This window comes from Cuculus canorus, chromosome 7, assembly GCF_017976375.1.
Source record: "Cuculus canorus isolate bCucCan1 chromosome 7, bCucCan1.pri, whole genome shotgun sequence".
NCBI classification, from domain to species: domain Eukaryota; kingdom Metazoa; phylum Chordata; class Aves; order Cuculiformes; family Cuculidae; genus Cuculus; species Cuculus canorus.
Genome location: NC_071407.1, coordinates 30,583,296 through 30,603,673, shown reverse-complemented (window position 1 = coordinate 30,603,673; position 20,378 = coordinate 30,583,296). Strand labels below are relative to the sequence as shown.

Below are 20,378 nucleotides of genomic sequence, written 5' to 3'. Positions count from 1 at the left end.
TCTTTCCCTTCATGTTTGTAGTGATCTGAGTCTGCCCAGATCCCATTTCTGAACTGTGTCCAGTTCTGGGGCTTGTTAAATGGGGATGTGTCAGGCTCCACTTCCAGTATCCTTTTCAATCTGAGGTTGCACAGGCTGATTGCAAGAAAGGGTATCAGCAGAGGATCATCCATGGAAGCGCTCTTGTGTTTAAATTAACTTCTTCTAAATCTGGGATTCCCAAATTGTGGCACACGCACTGTAGTGCTACTAGAATACTGGATGGGGTGCTCCAAATGCCTTGGTAGGAGTACATAACCGAGCTGCACGAGATGAACGGCCCCATACAGGGAGTATCTCAGAACATACCCATGTCTTGTAGAGGTCCTTCCCTTACTCCTGCGGCTGTACCCCTCTTCCAGCTCTGGCGAGCTCCTCCTTTGATACACTTACCCCAACTAACTGCAAGGCATTCATACTGATGCATGAAGAGGTGGGATTGGGTTCGACTCTGGGGTGTCAAGGATGGTACGCTGTGTTTGTGTAGAGATTTTACCCAGACCCTGCTGCTGTCTGGTAAGCGCTGCTGGGTAGAGGTGAAGTCTCTTGTCTTTGGGCAAATGGTGCCATCATTGATGCTTTGTATTAAGGAGGCTCATTAACTCCACAGTGCTGCTTCTGAAGATGAAAACTCTTCTTTTTCACAGTGCAGGAGTTTTAACTGTGCCCTGGCTAAAGATTACCTCAACCTGCTATAAACTGAGATGTTTCACTAATTAGTTTCTTGGTTCGTTAGCCAAATTGCGTGTATGAGGGAAATGGAAAAAGCTCAGAATGAATTTCCCTTGCAATCCTTAATTTAAATGGTGAATAATAATTTTACTTTGAATGAAACATGTTATGCAATGGAGTTAAGTTTTCACTTTGGGATCATTTGCCATCCTTAAAGCTTTGTGGGGAAAATGATCCTCAGCTGTGCCTCATTCTAGTGTGGTGCAACACCAGATAGGGAAGTATAATCATTATTGTATAATGTAATAGTCTCAAACTTTATATAGAAACACTTCACTATGGACAGTTCTTCCTCATATATTGCTTTAAGTAGTGAGATAGTGGAGATAAGCAGCCAAAAATCTTTAAAATTCAACTTTACTGCAATGGATGCTGGAGCTCTATTTCCACTACAGCTATGTAACAAAAATGTGTTGCTAGTTTATTCTTTCCAATGCAGTGCACTCAGCTAAAAATCAAAGATTAACTCTGAGCAGCTCAAGGGAACAAATTCCACTAATTCATCAAAGTGAATGCTGTAGAACTTAATCTGGTTTATGAATTTTCTGCCATTGATTCTTATGGCGTGATTGGGGCACAGGAGGTCATTTGTGAGCATTGGATTACTAGTTGTGTGACAGTCAAAAAGGAAGGCTAAAAGAAAGGTTAAACTAAAGAAGCTGCTATTTTTCTAAGATGGATGTATATTATCTAAATTAATGACAGTAAACCCCCGATTAGCCGAATATTGATGCAGAATTACATCTTTATAAGGTAAAGGTACGTTTTCTCAAGCCAAAGGGTTGGGTAAGGAAATATTTAGCCTGCAGCTCTAATAGGGTTACAGGTAGACAAATATTTTCTGTGTTTTGGGGCAGGGTGACCTCACTGCTGTTGCTGACAAATCTTTACAATAAATCTGTCTTGCTTCCTAACAGCGATACAGACTATGAAAATTATGACCTTGTTCTCTAGGGTATTGTCCCATAAAATGGGATGGGCAAAAGCCTTTGACGTGCTGCTTTGTTTTTAGATAAACAGCTTGGCTTTTATTTTAGAACAGGGATTTGTTCTTCAGACCAGTGTACGTTGGTTTGGCACAAATAAGTTTGATGTGGAACCTTGGAATACCTTTCTGTTTTGTTAATTTATTGAATTCCTCTGAAAGTATACATCAAAGAGAACAGCGGTTACGGGCTGCTTTTGTTGTGGTTTTTGTAATTTATACATACGAAAATAATTGAATAGAAGAGTTATTTGAACAATTTACTCCTTGGCAAGGGTAAAATTTTCTTGCAGATTGTCTTTACATGAAAGGTGGGTTAGTCTCCTAGATATGTCATCTTGCAGTAAAACCCTGCAGTTCCTTATATTCATGAATACATGCAACATACCACTTAGCTATGTATAGGAGTTTACTGTCATTATGGCTTTGAATAACAGAAAAAAAAACCAAACCAAAGCAAAACCAAAACAGAATCCTACCTCAAACAGCCGAAACAACTTAAAAAGCCCATTCTGAAACTACTTCTGCATTATTTCTTAAGATCTTATCTTCCTAAATATTTCTAAAGGATGCTGACAGCATCTCTCATAGAGGCCCTGTGATGGGAACTTAGTAGCAACACTGGGTCAGAGCAAGGATCCAGTTACATCTTTATCCTGATTCTGGTTGTTTAGGCTCACAATTTAATTATGCTTTGTGCAGGGAAAATTATCTTCATAGTGCATGTATCTATCCAGTAGTTTCACATCTCTCCGTTCCCCTTCCTATCTTTTGAAAGGTGTTTGCAGTTTTTGTAGATCTCTATCAAGTTCCCACTTATTTAGTGCCATATTTTGTAGTAACAGTCCCCTTTCTAGGCCATTCTGGGAAAATGTTGGGTTTTAGCACACTTTTGCAGTAGGATGGAAATAGAATGTAAGGAGATTTTGAGTTGTTGCTGTATGTGTTTTATTTATTTACCTAGTATATTGCATGTTTTCCTTGGTTCTTGGCTCTGCTCTTTTGTCAGTCTGATATTGTCATTTCTACGTAATTTATACTGGGGTTTTTTTTCATCCTGTCCACTGATTTATTTTAATCCATCCCATTTCTTAGATGCCTGAGATATTGATATCCATTTTTTAAAAATTAGCAGGTGTTCTGGACTACTTAGTGTGTCTACACTGTGTATTCTTACTATAACTCTCATGGTTAGTATTGCTTTGGTTGCTATTTTTATGCTCTCTGTATAAATGCAGTCTTTCTTGTCTTGACTGTTCTTTGCAATTACTTTTATTTTTGTTTAACCTGAGACTCTCCACTACTCTGTCCAAAGATGCAGAGGCTTTAATAGTCAACTTTTCTTTGGCTTTTAGTTGGAACAAAGAAAAACAACAACAAAAAAAAGGCCAAACAACCAAGAAAACTCTCTCGGCTTTAAAAGCATTAGCTGTGCTGTTCTATTCTGGTGTATATGGAGCCAGGCTTTCTTTGCAGGCCTCCTCCTTAGTCCCCAGAGCTTTCCCAGTAAAGCTCTCTCCTCTTTCTTTCTCTCTGTTGCATTTTCTTGCACAGGGACTGCTCTGTTAGGGTGGGACTAATTTTTCTGTAAGGATTTTTTCTTTCTTTTCTTGTGTCTACCTTTGTCTTTCCCGGTTTGCCTAAATATCTGAGGAGATACTGCTTTCCTTCTGAAAGCTGAAGACTATTCCCAACGCACGTAATCGAAAATAAATAGTTATATATGTTTCTTGACCCAGATCACCAGCTGGACACCAGCCCACCTTTTCTTTAATTCATTTTTTTTAAGTTTTGATCCCTACTGCTGTTTAATTTACATTTCTAGCAATCTCTAAAGGACATTCAGCAAAGGCTTTGGATAGAAGATGAATTAAAAAATCCATTGTTTTCCTCACACTGTATTTTCAAACTGCAACCCTCTTGAAAGGTCACTTGAAGGCTTGAAATACTTGAGCATTTAGATTGTTGTTGATTTTTCTCGTGGTGATTGAGTAGCCATCAAGACGCTCACACTCTTCTACTAAAATCAGAGTGAGCGGCTATATTTTTTTCTTCTGGTAAAGAAAGACCCCAGTGAACTTCTTCACTATAGCTGCTGGTGGAATTGCATTACGCACAGATAGATATCCGCAAAAATGACACATGGATCAGACCAAATAGGGTCAATCCTACTATGCAGAGGAGAAACCATTCATATATGTACTGTAATTAAAGGAGAACACTAATCCACTTTGAAATGCTTATGATGGATTGTTCATCTTCATGGAGCAGAGTGATAGTATTTGAGTTACGATAGCTCTAATCATCCCCAGTGAGATGCAGTGGTGTCGTCTTTATTGTTGGTAGCTGGTTTGTATGGGGCTCTTTTTATTAATTAAGTAGTTTTGGCCATCATGCTAGTGACATGTTTTTAGTCGTTGTACAGTCCACTGTGCATGTGTTGTATGGGATAATTTATTTATAACTGGAGCCTTGGTTTAATATCCTTTCACCAAGTCTTGCTGAAAGAAAGATTGAGTTCAGAGTTCTACAGGCAATCCAAAATAGTGTATAATTTCACAGACGGTTTATGGCAGATTAAAACACTGAATTGATTCAGGAATGGCTGAAGATTGTTCTTATATAAAATAAATAAATTAAAAATATAGCCCCACCACCGCCATATGTGCAAGAATTAAATTGCTTCTAAGGCTTACTTTCAAATGTAGAAAAAAAATGATGGCTAGCTGGTAACTTCTTCCAGCATTGACCTCCCTATGATGATATGAGTTTGATCCAGTTTTAATTAGTCTTTTTAAAGAAGGTGTGTAAACTTACGTATGTCATCTTGGTGCTCTTTTCTCTTTGAAATCAGTGTATTTCTGTTGTTCCACTTTCATTTCACAGCCTTAAAATACTTTTCCATTTAGCTTCCAGGCTTTAATGATCCAGCTCTGTATTGACAAAATGCAGAGCATCAAGATACGGTAGAAAAATGTTAATATCATACAGTGATTTTTTTTTTTTTTTTTCCTTGGGAAGAGATAAATCATGTAAACGAGGCAATCATTACTGAGAAGTTAACTTAAAATTTTTCGTTTCTTTAGTACAAAGTGTCAAGCCTTTTTAAGAAAGTGGAAGATGCTAAGTGCTTTACAGAACTCAGTGGCAAAAATATAATAAGTCTGTGTATCCCTCTTTGAAAAACTGCAAGTTTGTGCTTTTTTAATGAGTGAAAAAGCAAATTGTATATTATTTCTGCAAGAGAATTAGCTTTTATCTATTTAAGACAATTGGTGCTTATTATAACTTATGCACTTGGAGAAACATTCAAAAAAAAACATATTCTCAACTCAAATAAACAAAACCATATCCTGAAAAAAAAGAACTATTAAATATTCTCCAGTTCTTATTAAATGTTCTTCAATTCTGTATAATCCTGTATCATCTTCTATTTGGCAGTCTCACAGCAGCTCTTTGCTCGCTGTCTTTTGATTAATTCTCTTGCTGTTCCAGAGTATGATATACCTAGTTTATTTAGAGAAAAGGAATATTTTTCATATTTAAAAATCCCTTTTACTGCAGTTACCGCATCTTTGCAGATTTAATTAGGTCTCAGTCCCTTCCAAATCATGTAAGTCAAAGGTCCCATCTTACTTCTCCCTGAGGCATCATTACAAAAATTCCCCAGATGGAGTCTAGTTTCTAACTGATGACTTTACCATATAGGGGCTAATTACTTCTAATCTTACACGTTGATGAGACTGTATTTTATGTCTCTGAGCCACTGAAACTGTAAATGCCAAATTATCCCCTACTGTAATATGCGGGTTATTTCTCCATTAAATGGACTGGCTTCACAAATGACAATCTCTTCCTGCCAGGCTCTTGCATTTTAAACCATAATTATCTCTGGCACACGATTCCATCCGATGAGCCTTTGCTAATCCATGTTATGATCTTGGATAAGCTGCTAGTGCCTGGCTGATTTAAGCCAGGAAAGGGTGAACAGAGTGAAACAGGGAAGCTGGGAGCCTGAGTCTCAGAGACTCAGGCGTGGTTTTCCGAGGCTGCAGCTCGGTTTCACTTAGTCTTGCCTTGAACCACCGGCTTTTTCTTTTTATGAGCAATAACCTCTATCATATCTTTAAAAAAATGACTCAATACTTTCACCTTCTGAGAGGGAAAAATTGTATTTAGTAGTCTAGAATGTATAAAGATGCTAGAAACTTAACTGAGTATAATCTGCATACAGTCGGCCCTCTTTAAGCACCAGGGAAGAGAAATAAATATCTAAAAAGCAGAAAAAACCTACAATTGCTCTTTGATTTCATGGCTGTATGTGATACAGGTCAGTAACGTAAAGATGTTTATTTCTTCATACAAAGCAGCGGCTCTTAGAATAACTTGCTGTAGACAAAAATATTGGAAACTCCTCATTCAAGGCACTGTTGTATTTTACTACAGCATTACTTCGTACCATATAGGTTTTCCTCCCTACTTCTTCCTCTAGTAGCTCTGACTCAGCCCGATGAAGCGAACCTTGGCGCCGGCTCCCCAAAGGAGAAGTTTATGCCAGGAATCCAAGTGTGAAGTTATAATTAGGGTTTAGTATATTCAAGACCATAATCCATCCCAGTCAATAAATAATCACTAACTGGAAGTTTTGGTAGAAAACCAGGGTTTTTGGAAGAATAAATTCTGAAGATGGTAGAACTTTCCCTTGGCTGGTTTCAGGGAAGTCAATAGCACTGTATTGATTCAGCTATTATGTTTTAAAAGCAACCACAGCCAGAAACACCAACTTATACTACTAACATTTTGTGGCCGGTTTCAGTACTTTATTTAAATTAAAAAAAAAGCAAACCACAACCCCACAAACAAACAAACCTTCAACCCATCACCTAATTGTGTATTAATAAACTTTCCTTAAATGCTGAGTGAAGTATATAAACCTGCATTTATTTACATTCTGGCCACAGTGTTGATCCCAATATTACTCCAGTGCAGTAATACATTTAGAGTAATAAGATGGTCCTAAATCAAAAAGATAAAGACCAAACTGATCTTCCAAAATAACGCTGTCAGTCTAGGGTATGAGAAGCTCTAACAGGAGAATAGATGACCATGGTTTAAAATAAAACATCACTGGCTTGTGACCCTGGTTGCTGCGTGATGGAAGGGCCGCTGTCAGAGTGCTCTCGGCGCACATGTATACATCCCCCAGCAAAGGCAAAGCTCTTCTGCATTTTGCCCTGGGACATAGAAATCGCCAAAGTAACTCCGAATGGATATGAAAATGTCCATTAAAAACCAAAAAAAAGCAACAACCAGAACAGCCAAACCCCAATGCCTTCTTAAAAGAAACACTGAAAGTTAACCAGTGACTTCAAGTAATCCAGTAAAGACATCTACCTGAGCTTGTTGGGTCAAGAAAATTAGGATAAAAAGAGGATGTGCTGTGAGAAAGGGGGAGAGAAGGTACTTGGTACTCAGAGAAATGAAATTTATATTTCTGGAAGGAGGGATAGGGTGGCTGGTGGAACAAAAGTATTTCACTCACAGCTCTCTGCAGTGTTTTTGTGGCCAGGAATTCAGCCAGGACACTATGCTAAAACAGGAAGGTGTAAGTCCAGCAGCAGAAGGTGGCAAAGAGCATACTCACAGTAATGCATTAGTTAAGTGAGGTTACCCCAGGTGTAAGGGAGGGGTGCAAAGAGGAGTGGCAGCTGAATTTTCAGAAGGATACAGAAGTCAAGTAGAACTAGTTATTGTGTTTTGTAGAGATATATATTAACCCAGTCCGTTAATGTGACTGGCAGTGAGTAACCCACTGGCACAGTGGACATGCAGGTCTATTGTGAGGAGGTCAGGTTAATAATTATAGCCTTTTCCATAAAATGCTGACTGTTTCCAAAGAATTTTTCTTTGGTGCTTTTGCTTGGGTTACAGATGGTGATGGGAGAAGAGTTGTGTTGCATCATGAGAGATTTCAGCTGGTACCCAGCCCAAAATGGAGACCACAAAATACAGTTTGTGTGAGGACTGTGGCTATGTAGATAGGCTGTAGAGTTTTGTGTTTAAACTAAGTATCCAGCTGAAACTTTCCTAAAAGAAAATTCATCCAAACTTCTCTTTTGCCGAAGTGCCTTGGCACTGGCTTTCTGTGCAAGGATGCATTTCCCTCACTCCTAAAGCCAAGTTCATTGCTCTTGGCTTCAGACAGATCATTACCTGGTCACGTCCCATCTGAGCATCGGTGTCTCCAGAAGAGGGTTGAGAGCTGTTAGTGTACTCCCTATTAAGCTTCAAAATGCCCTGTAATGTTCCATAGGTCAGTCTGCAGCTTCAAGCTAGAGGATTTAATAGTAGTTAATGTTAGAGAGAGTATCGATAACGACCAAAGAGGCTTTTGAAAGCAAAGTCTGTCTCCTGTAGCTAGCAGACTTAAAGAGACCTTTGGGATCAATTCTCATCCCAGAGCACCCAATGAGAAGACTGAAATTAAGAAGGAATTTGGCTGGGGGAGCTGTGCTGGATGAAGAGTACAGCTAAATATTTTAATGACTTAAACATTGGCTCTGCATCAGAGATTGTCGCTGAACAGAACAACTGTAGGACAAGCAAAGTGGTGGTGGTAATCATCCATAGAAACTTAATTTTTGATAGATAAGTTACTTCAGCATCTCATTATACCAAGTTAACCTGTTCAGTTATTACTTCACACTGCATTATTCCAGGTATTCTCTGTAGTAAAATCTGTGTATCCAATGCAGTGTCTATCATAATAGATGAATTTAGGAAGGTGACTACTGTGCTAATAATTTGCTATGTGACTTTAAACAGTACAGATGTGGTACATGATTATGACTAAGGTACAGCAATACTGGGGCCAGGCAGTTATGGTATCATTAGATCAGCCTCCAGCACTTAACTTTTGTTTAAGACTCAATTTCCATAATCTCAGCATGAGATTTCCTTTTTTTTTTTTTTTTTTTAAGAGAATGAAAAGAAAAACTTGTAATTGAAAGCATAGACTAACAAGAAAGAGATTGTCTCATGAGCCGCAGAGCTGACTAAGCCCATGAGTTGGTACCCTGAGACCCAAGTCTCCCCCTGGTGCTGCTCCCTCCTCCCCACATCTTCTCACCCATTTCCTCCCGCATCTGCCTCTCTGTGCCTCCTCTCTGCTCCCAGGACAAGGAGCAGCACCCAACGTGAGCACTGTGGCAATATGAGTGTCCTGCCTGGCTGCTAAGTGTGTCTGTGGATCAAACAGGGAAGACGGGGTGAACTTCCTTCTGTGACAGGCTCTCATTTCTACAGAGCTATTGATTTTTGCAGTAGTTTGCCAGAGATCGGCTATCGACACTTCTGCCACGTTGCTTGAAACAGCCCACAAGCTCAAAAACCCCAGGATGGACAGGCAGAAGGATAGGGTATAATTCAAACTCCTTCTGGAAATCAGGCTAAAAATTTGATCCAAGTAGAGAGCAGAGTGCAAAAGGGATGTGTTTTGGTTTGGGGGCTTTTTTTTTTTTTTGTGGTGATGTTTTTTTCTTTAATTGTTTCAGTTGCAGAAAATAATATTTAGAGAAAAATCAGGACTGCTAAATTTTAGGGACAACTTTCCTGCAAGCATAGTTTTGTCATGCTATCCAGCATGTGTCCAAGAGAATGTGTCGCTTTGTGTTTGGCCCTAAATGAGTCATCATGATCTCATCATTAAAGCGTATAGATTATACATAATTGTGAATTACTTTATTCATAGAAGTAGCTCCCAGGGGACAACTGTTGTGAAAATAACTATTCATGTATTGAAATATTTTCTAGACTGGTCTTGCATCTCAAGGAAGTCTTGCAGAAAGGAAAAGTGTTTTCTTATCCAACTGTTGCAGCTCTGACGTTGCTGAGTGCAATGATTTGGGATCCGAGCTTTTGGTTTTGCACAAGAAATGGAGTATACAAACAACCATGAGGTTTGGGTTGTTGCTAAGCAGCAAGTTAGTGCTTGGAAAAGTGGCCACTGCTGCCTGGTCTGGTGGAGCTGCTCAGATGGTGGGGCCAAGGAGGTGCTGACAACTCCCAGCCCTGCTCCTGCACATTCAGGTGACATCTGCAGCCAAAAGAGAGCTTAAGAGCTCTAAATTTTGTTCCTTGCCACCCAGAATTTAAAAGATGCCAAAATTAAGGTTCTGAAGGCTTTAACAGTTAATCATCACTTCCAAGCTTTTATGCATCCCCCATTTCTGAGTTGAAAGCCTGAGTGAATAAAAAAAAACCCAACCATGAAAAAGCAATTACCAGTTATCTGTTGCTGAATCTGATGATAAAACCAAAGTTGGTGAAACCCTGTTTTATGTTCACATTACTATGTTTTTGTTTTAATCTCAAGCGTGATCTGTGTCTCTAAACTTCTTACAATGGAAATCAAAAGGGCTAATTCCAAGATCAAACAAGCCATGGCCATATGGCAAAAACACTCTATGAATAGAGATTTTTCCCTTCAAAAGGCAGGTGTAAGTATTATCTCACCAACCAAAAAGGTTTATGTAGTAGAATAATTGCTAAGTTCAGCTGAATGAAGAGTCATTAGATTCAGAGTTGAGGCAGGTCAGTGGCAACTGAAATTAGTGGGAGCCATGTGGCATTCTTAAATTATGCAAAATAGGAATACTTATTTTGATCAAACTAGTGACATAGAAACTTAACTTTTTATTCTTCGTACATGTTTAAATCTTAGCAATTGTGTTTTTATGCTATGACACTAATTCTATTTCTCTTGGTTCTAGCCTACTGCATCCTCTATTATCAAGCAGTTTCTGATGTCTGTAATCACAGCAGTTAATGTGAAAGACTTTCTGGAAAGAAATAATATCCCAACTATTACACAAAAATAAATGCTTCTGTTATAAAAAAGTAACATGAAAAGTCTCTATTAAATCTGGCATGACTGGTGCTCCACTGAGTTTAGCTCTGTTGTACAAACAGTTCAGTGTCAAATCTGGCTCCTGTGAACATCCTGTTTCTTTGTTTTGGAAAGGAAATTGGACTAATAGAGAAGTGTGTTGGAATCGCTACTTTGTCTTGATAAAAGCATCTGTACCCACAGCACATATCATTTTCTGGACCCACCTCTGTATCAAGAGTATTAAAAGGAAAAAAAGAAATCAATAAAGCAAATAGCATTGTTAAGCAAAAGCATGGTAAAAAAATCCCTGCAGCAGGATATATATTGAGTCATAAAATGCATGCATAACAGACACCGCACAGGTTTTCTCTGGTCCTCTCTAGAGTTGCTTGTCCTAAAGTTATGCTTTTACCAAAGCAGATAAATGTAAGAAATATTGAATTGCTGAGGCCAAACAATTACCTCTAGCTCTCCTATTATGAATAAGCAGCTTTAGGCAAAAGTGCACATTTTGTAATTGCCACCAGCTCTGAGTAACACTGGTGGAATTTTTATTTACAAAACCCATTTGTGCTATTAAATTCTGTGCATGTTATGACCTTTACATGATTACATGTAATAGCACTAAAATGACTCTTCATAAATATAATTTTTGGCTGCAGAACTGCTTTTCCTTTGTTTGCTTATGCATAGTATTTGTCATGTTTACAGTCAGTTAAGAATTTTCTGGCTATCTCAAACATTCTTGTACTTTCAGAAATGGATGTGGTCACTAAAATGTGGATGCCTTAGTAACATGCTGTGAAGGGGATTCTGAGAGTGGTAGAGGATCTTTTCAAATAGCTCTTTCTGTATGAAATGGTTTAATTAGTTACATCGTTATTTTGAGAGTACATCAGGTGCTCAGTGGTCAATAAGTCTAATATTGTTTCAGTAGGTACTAATGAATCTTGGTGCAAGGATCTGAACTAGGAATAGTATTCAGAATGCCTTAAAATTAGAGATAAGTGGAACTCAAAACATTTAAATGTTGAGGTTGATTGGACTCGCCTCCTTTCTTTGTTTCTATCTTCTGTCTGCCTACTTTTCTGTATGAACTTGACACACCTACTGTTCATATTTAAATATTTTACTCACATCTGTCTAACCAAAAAAAGTCAGTGTTACATATTTCTTGCACGAACTACCAAGCCACCATTAATCACTTTGTTCTTGGTTTTTCTCTTCTCCTGCTTCCTCCACCACGCCAGTGCCAGACTTTCAGAGTCCATCAGCCCTTTATCTCTACTTGGTTACAATATCTCTTTTTCTGCAAGGTCCCAAACATCACCTCCAGGACAGAACCCCTCCAGGTGATTCTTGTGCAGTTGCTCCTTCCAGAGGTAGGAGGACTTGTGTAAAAAAATCCAAAACAACTTTTTGGCATCGGCAGCTTTCCAAAAGAATAAGATGGCCACCAAACAGGCACTTTGACAAGAAAAAAGGTGTAATCTTTGCTGTGCTGCCCCTTACCTTGGTATGAGGATAGAACACCTCCTATAGGAATCATATTTACCAGGATTACCTAGAGGAGGGGAGTTGTTCTCTCCAAGGCTAGTTTAGATTTTTTTTTTTTTTTGCTGCTCGGAGGCAATCACTCACTAATTTGCAAAATCCTCTTAGGAAAATGTGTGCAAATTATACAAAAGTATCCATCTCCCAGAGCCCTGGTGAACTATACGGACAATATTTCATTGCTTTTATGAGTAAAAAGAGATGGGTGGAAGCCAGTCCCACCAGCCATGAAAGTGGGGAGGACCGTGGAGCTTCAAGACTTCCATTGCTTGGCTCATCAGAGATGGGGAACTTGGTGGCTTGATCCTTCTCTCCTGTTTTTATTCTCATTGTCATGTGAATAGGAACCTGCGACATTTATGACATCTCTTCTATTCCTACAATGAAACTAATGAAGAAAAATTATGAAAGAGAACTATTGAGCTATTAGACGCTAATACCCTTCATGATCCAGCCCCGTTCTCCATGCCTTGCAGATATCCTTCCTCTAATACTGTGTCATTGAAGTCCCCATTCCCCTCCTACCACATTTTACAAAGGTCTTGGAAGAGGTCCAGGAAGGATCTTTAGTGGCAGACCATGTTATTTAGACTGAAGAAATCAAACCTATGTCAGTTAAATCTTCCTGTGTACTCCCATCTGAGTCTTCAGCCTGAGTTACATCCACACGGTTGAGTTTTGGCAGGTTTGGTGAATTAGTCACTACTTCTCAGGATTGAGATTTGTCAGTGTGAAAAACTTATGCAGTCTAGAGAAACCTAGGAATACTTTTCTACCAATGCCACTGAAAATTATCTTTTTTTTAAAAAAAAAGGAAAAAAAAAATAAGAATTGGAAAAGGGGGAAAAGGAGAAAGTGAAGAATCTGCTTGTTTTTTTCTCTGTATGTGTGATGAATATGCTGAGGAGTGATTCCCCACTTTATTTTGTTAAGTGAAGATAAAGAATAATAGCAATGCATAATGAAAACACAATATTTTTTCGCTTATGCAAGGGTTTCAAGATATAATTCCTGTGCTCTTTCTAGCCCCCTGATGAGCGCCTTGCTTTTAATGGCACGGATAATGAGAGATTTACGACTTCTGGCTTTTTGATAGCAGACCAGAACTCATTTGTCCGTTCCATGGCAGATCCTGTAATCATCTCTGCAGGCAGCCAGCTACAGCTTCAAGGTGTGCAAGCAGGGAAAGATAATTCAGTTAACAAATCTCATGATGCTACTTGTAATAGAAGAAAATCCATCCTGACATCTTGAAAAAACATTTTTCTATTTTGTTTACATAATGAATCCTGTTCAGACTGAAATTATTTCAGGCTGTTTTCTTACTCTGACTTGAAAATCTTCCCAAGAAAGCTGCCTTAAAATACTGTTATCTTTGTGCAACTGTGTTCAAGCACTTTATTTTGTGGCAAGGTACTTGTTTGTATTGGTTTGGCTTTTTTTCATGTCAAGAAAAAAGTTGGCAGCTATTTTTCCCCCTTTTAAATCTATATTGCTATGTTTGACCCCCATTGTAAGTAAGTCCACGCTGCTTCTTAAAAGAAGTGCAGCAAAAATGCTTTTACAGGACTGATGTACTTTCCCTCTGTCATCCTCTCTTGATAGGTAAATGCGATGTATTTTTCTGGCTGTGTTTGAGCTATCGGGGTGACATCGCCTGCTTCTTCAGTATCTCAGTGAAAACTGCTGTCTCTTCCTACGTGAAGGGAGCTGAATGTCAAATCCTGCAGAGATAAAAATCGGGTGTATTTTTTTGGAAATTGTAAGAGAGGAAAATCTACATGTGGCTATGGGGCTGCCTTCCTGCCCTGCCTGTGCCCCGTCTTCGCTGCGGGGCAGTCTTTGGACCATTGTCAATGCAACATGTCACCTCGAGTTCAGACTTAACACCACTTCCGAAGGCTCAGGATAATGTCCTTGAAAGATGGTAAGACTGTGCCTGTACCAAGGCTTATCTGGAGATGCATCAGTCTCTCCGCTAACAAGTAAACACAACACTCACCAGTAGATGCCCTATAAATCAATTTAATGTCAGCAGAGATTTCAGCATGAGGTGAGATTTTCAGCATTTTTCTGTCTCTGCTTTTAGTACCATACATGCGAACTTCAGCTTCATTGTTCAGTTTTATTTCAGAAGACAACGCTCTCTGCAATTTTATTATAGTCTCTCTTTATGACACATGAAGAAGACCAGAAGATGGGGATTTGGTTCTGGTGTTCATTTTGCCTTGGCTTTCATCTTAGATGTACCTGTAATGTCCGGATGGCTTTTCTGGATGACTCACTTCAGATCTGAAGAAGTGAATTATGATCTCTCCCAGCCCTGACTGAGAGGGAGCATGGTGAATCTTTAATGATGACACATTTTTTCCTCGAGGCTCCTTCAGGTATTTGAATTAAATAAGCCACAAGAAAATTTAAACAAATCTGATGTTTTAAATGAGATAAAGTATATATTAATTCCTCTAAATTTGTTTTAATGATATGGTATAGCTGCTGATAAATTAATAATAGGAATGACGCATAGAAGGAGGAAAAAAGCTTAAAAAAATTAAGTGTCAAAGGATGTCAAAGACATAGCTGAGTGATTGCTCTGATGCCTGACTTTGCAGCCAAGCCACTGATGTCCTTAGGGTCCTGGGAGGGGAATTTGAGTATTTGTGTGTAATCAGTGATGCTGACCTGGGCACAGTAGGGACTTGGCTGCCATGGACCTGGGAAGGACACCGACTCCCCTCAAAGGTCTATTTGATAGTCATCTAATGATCAACAGGAAAACTTTTTTTTTGATGGAGGTGTTTTCCCCTTTCCATGCTGGTTTCTATGTTGTGTGATGCTATTTTATTCTCTTTTGAAGGAAGTGCTGGAGGTTCCTGGAGCCTCTAGAGGAGTTAATTTTAAGCTGATGTTGGTGGCTCAGAGGGGGTAGCAAACCTGATCAGTGAGGAGTAAGCAGGGCTTGGAGCAGAGCAGAGGAGATCAGAAGCGCTGACACACATTTCAAGTTTGTCAGCATATGAATAGTAAATGAATGAAATATGCAACTGTCATGACAAAATCAGGAGAGGAGGCCAGGGCCAGTGGTCTAAAGTCATTCCAGCTCTGCCCAGTGTATTCTGGGTGTCATCAAACAACCTCCCTCAGCAGGACAGTCTGTATGTGTCAAACAAAGACCTGAAGCACTGGCAAAATAATGTTATTTATGGAATGTTTTCGTGTGTCTCAAGCTTTGTATCAAACCTTAGCTGGCTACAAACTGGGCTGTCCTGTGCATGCCAAATATTTGCTGCATGCTATTTTTCACCAGCACCCTCACCTTTGCAATTTATCTGTGTTTTAGCAAGCTGATTTACAAGTACATCTTTTCTGAATCATTATCTGAGCTGTGTGCCAGTTGGCCCAAGGCAGACATCCAGGCACTCGAGACTGGGAGAAATGGTTCCAGCTGCGCTCTGTAATTAGGAAAACCCTAGTCTGTAGCCGGATGTCCAGATGCCTTGCCAAGGAGCACATAATTTGGTTCAACAAACAGTATTTCTGGGGGAAAAAAATAAAAAGAGTGAAGATGTAATGGGGCAAAGTTCACATGCCAGCAGCTACTCCTGTGTTCTTCATCGCATCTCCTGTTTGTAAGCTGTAGATGTGGGTCATGGTGGGAAGGGAAGGTCTGGGGAGGTTAGACAAATCCTCAGGATTTCAACTCGGATAGAAATAAGATTTTCATACTCCCCACAGAGATGGAAAGTACTTGAAATGCCATTTCTTTCATGCTTTCACACCAGGGAAAAACTGAACTTTGCATTTCGTTGTGTAACAAAAGTTACAATGCAATGTGTTTTGTCAGCAAAGAGATTTGTATGAAAACTCTGTACGTGACACATCTCTGCTAAACCCTTGTGCTCCCTGAAGTGTCTTTATTCCAAACATAAATTCAAGCCCTTTTTAAAGGTTTGGGTTTTTCTTTTGTTCTGTTGAGATGAATTAACGAATGTGAAGCTTCCAAGAACAGATTTAATAATGTCATGAAAAATACCAGAGCTTTTGCCACTGATGCCATTGAACCTATCTCAGAAACTAGTTTAAATGACTTGCCAAAAGTTTGAGTGTTTTCCAACAACAGGATTCCCATAGTAATATGAGAATGTCATTGCACAGGATATGGTACAAAACGCAATGCAAAACTCCACACTGGATAATTTAACAAATAAAATAAACATTTCCTCTTCTTCTTCCCGACTCACTTTTTCCTATCTCTCCTATTCTAGTAACAGTTAATTTTTAGTTAATCTTTTCTTGTTTAATGCTAATTTATTCTAAGGGATTTAGTGAATTTGGAAGATCCTACCTACTACTGCTAATTACAGGATGTTACTTCGATAAGAATAACTTGCATATTATATGTAATCTACTGTGTGGATTTGACAACTTGTTCTTGTTTGACCCTCCAGTATTCAGTCTTTCTTGTATACTGAAAATACATTTGAATGAAATTCATGAAAGGCCATCTGGCATAAATGCCTGTCTGGATCTGATTTATCTCCATCCAGCCTTCTGGATTTCCTTGTGCCTTGGTTGACTTTCACAAGTTGATATTCTCCTGTGGCAGCTTTGCAGCTCAATCTGAGACAGCTGTGGTTTACTTACTGTAAATCGTTTGAGGAAAATATTCATAACTTAGGTAAAGTTTTTGCTTTAATTATATATGTTTTGTTTATCAAACTTTTAGATTTGAGTTTTTGCTTTAATTTAATCCAAAATTTCTTCATTTTCCTTATCTGCAATATATTCCCTATTATTACTGTTGTAAAAAGTAAATAAGACAGCATACGTAGCAGATCTTCATTGGGAAGATATTGACGTGTGACCTATCACAGTACGAACACATTGCTTTCCATCGGACTCATCCTGCAGTCGCCCTTGTCCCACTGCTTGTGGATACAGGTGCATTTTGTCCTTCAGCCAAAGCACAGCACCTCCTTCTTGCTGTGTACCATAAGAGGGTAAGGAGCAGGCTCCAAGGGCATCATTTTGTACCAGCATCCAGTACTTTGTACCACGCTCCAGTGCTTTATCAGGTTCACTGCATTTTTACTGATTGCAGCTGTGCATCATTTATTTGCCAAAAAACGTGTATTGGGTCCTCTGCCTCAGCTATTTTCTAGATTCTCTTTTTTTTTTCCCCCATACTGTGGCTGATGAGTTCAGCTGTTTTCTCTGTTGCTCAGGACCTCATTCCCTCAGTGACAAAACCAGCCATGAGTATACCCAGTGGCATTGGCATCTTAGAGTTGTGCAGATCAAACATTAAGGTATACCTTAGTATGCTTTACTGAAGCAGGTTCATCAAACATTCTGGTAGTGTTTTGTGATTGCTGTTCTGTGGTGCCACTCAAGGACATCTCCTCAAGGACAGACCTTATATTTTCCCTCTTTTCCTTTTTGCTCCTTATCTGCACCCAAGGAGATGAAGCCACAAAGCCTGCTGTGGTGGATATGTTTTAATGAGCACTTCTTAAAGTGGAACTTCATTAATATCATGTGACATTAAACTGAAATTCTGCTAAGCAAAAATTATCAACTTCTGTGTCAAGCCGCCTAAGTGAAAACAAAACGAAACAAACCAGTCTTACCAGGGGTGTGACTTGATGCTATAAAGCAACTGCCAGTAGTGTGAAGAGATTTCAGTCCAAATAGGGAATTTTTGAAAATTAATTTTGGATGCTTATCACAAAATAGAAAGTAACGTAATTTCTGGCAAAATCGTTGACAGCACACATAATGCATCATTGCAATAGTCTGGGCTCCATGTTGTAAGGAAAATAGCTCTGTGTACGAAGCTACAAACAAGGTAATGCTCACAGAAAACAACATGAGAAAATCGGAAACTGATGTGCCGATGTAATAGTTGTCACTAAACAAGAAAAGTTACGATGTAATAGAATTTGTGAATATTTTTTAAAATTACTGTAGTTCTTTCAATGTGAAGGTGACTTAGCTCAAATGAAATCAAACTCGTATCATCCATCCAATTAACGCGCTCATTTTTGTGCCCAGTTCTGAGGAGTACACAAAAGTAACATTTGTTGAAGTCCGCCTTTCGCTCTTCCCTGATTCCTCCACACTCCTGCCTGAAGCCATGGAAATCAAAAGCAGAGACACTCAAGTTTTGGATCAGCTCTGAACACATTGTGAGGCTGTCCACAAATACATCTTTGCAACAGGATCCTGGGAGTGTTTCAAGTGCCTCTTCTGGGAAGAGGGAGAAAGAGGACCCCTCCAATAATGAGATCCCAGGGCAATCAAATTATTTATAGTAGCTCTTTCCCTTCTGCTTGCACTCCGTTTAAACCAACATTTTTTAACTCATCTCCTCCAGGACATTGAAATAATGCTACTTTCTCTATGTTTCTCCCTCAGGAGTGACACGGAAGCAACAGCGGACTGAAGGTCAGAGGACATGCACAGGCCTTCAGTGGGAGAGTGCTGTGGAGAGAAAATCGAGCTCTACCAAGGTAAAATAAATAAATGCCATTTAGATAGCCGTCAGCAGAATGCATTCAGGTTTAAAAAACAATCGCTGATTGCTGAGCAGTGTGTTTGGACTTGGTTTTGTTTAGCTAGGCTTAGCTTAGGCAGCAGAAAAGCCAAATAAAAGATGGCTAAATGTTGTGAATCAGTGTGCTGTGAGGGGGGAAAAGGTTGCATGCACTGTTGGGGGAGAAGAAGTTGTTAAAAACACCTCAGGAGACGAAATCAAGTGGTGTCTCAAATATCAGTACATCCTGTCTCAGATAGCTTTCAAGGTAGAGTCTGAGATTTTCAGTTCACCACAATTACTTTGTGTAAGTGTGTATTTATTTCACAGGACGCAGTGAACCTTGAAAGCTCCCAAAGAGCCTGGGATCAGCGGTCATACCTTAGACCCGTTTCTTTGCCAAAGGTTGGGAGGAGGGAACGATGCATCCACTCAAACAGAAATAGGAAAAGCAAATTATTTAAAATATTGATGCCCGAGTTTGAAGATAATCAGGAGCATTTTTGACACGGCTTTGGATTCTTGCAGGATGTCTCCATCCATGCAGCCCTTAACAAAAGAAATAAATGTCAAATTAACTACTGGAGCATGAGAAATGTATCCAAAATAAAGTATATAGAGCAACTTTCCTCTTTGGTTTCCTGTAGAAATCTCAGGGAAGTCAGGAGTTTGCAAGGCATGCAAAGGCCTTAAAACCGTAGGTAGAAGTAAATGCAGAGCAGAAAATATGAGGCAAATGTTGTTACAAACCGTGAAAGAAACAAGGAAGAAAATGCTTTCCCTGGGGCTGTGAAATTATTGAACTGTCAAAGCTACAGGCAGCTGGTTTAAGGAGTTGATAAAATTTACCTGGCATTTCACCTCATTAATAATGTCTTGATCTAACTCGCCCTGAGTTCCCAAATCAGCCTTCCCAAGAGTTGGAAAGAAGCTCATTTTCTGTGTTGCTTCCAAGCATGGGGGAACAGAAGCGCAGGAAGAGTTTTTCCCACGGGCTTTGGTGCAGGGTCCCACCTCTGGCACCGGAGCCCTGAGAAGGACGGCTGTGGCACCGGAGAGGTCACAGCTCTGTCAATCACAGAGTCTTCCCTCGGGAAGGAGAATATTCTGGTTTGTGAAATACTTGTCAAGTGTTGGCATTGATTATCAGATAATAGACACCCAGATATGACTGAGATGAATTCATAACAAGCAGGAGCAGTGCAGCAAGCAAATGGCACCAAAACCCCGAATGAACCTGACTGAGCTTTCATTATGGAGTTAATCCTCAGAATTTGCATGCCGATTCAGGGGAATTTTTTTCTGTTAGGATCAGGACTCGTAGGAACACAGGGCAGGAGCAATCTAATCAGCCAATTTATGGCAGCAGTGGGATTAGGCTAGATGCTTTATTGCATGTGACTTATGTGACCAGTCGTGTGGATAATAATAGAAGGAGTTTTTAAATTTCAGTTTACTCTTTGTTGATTGTTTTAAGGTAAAAGTACCTCCTTTATCACATCAAGTGAAGTAATGTATGGTCTATCTAGATAGATGTTTGCTGTCATGGTTGGAAAAATAAATCTGTGCCACTGTCAATCAACCTTAGACATTAGTTGTTCTACATCCATGACAGGTGCCACCAGGTAACGATAAGCAAGAGG

At 39.4% G+C, this 20,378-nt stretch overlaps 1 protein-coding gene across 3 annotated transcripts in view; it reads left to right on the top strand.

Moving 5' to 3' along the window:
• Positions 1-20,378, top strand: part of C7H10orf90 (chromosome 7 C10orf90 homolog) — a 102,148-nt gene that overhangs the window by 47,775 nt on the left and 33,995 nt on the right. For 2 of the 3 annotated variants that reach the window (XM_054070964.1, XM_054070963.1), the window contains one exon: positions 18,618-18,712. In XM_054070964.1, the coding sequence (XP_053926939.1) occupies positions 18,618-18,712 (95 nt within the window). Of the gene's footprint in view, positions 1-14,541; positions 14,588-18,617; positions 18,713-20,378 lie in introns of those variants that run through there. The other variant, XM_054070965.1, reaches the window with a different exon arrangement.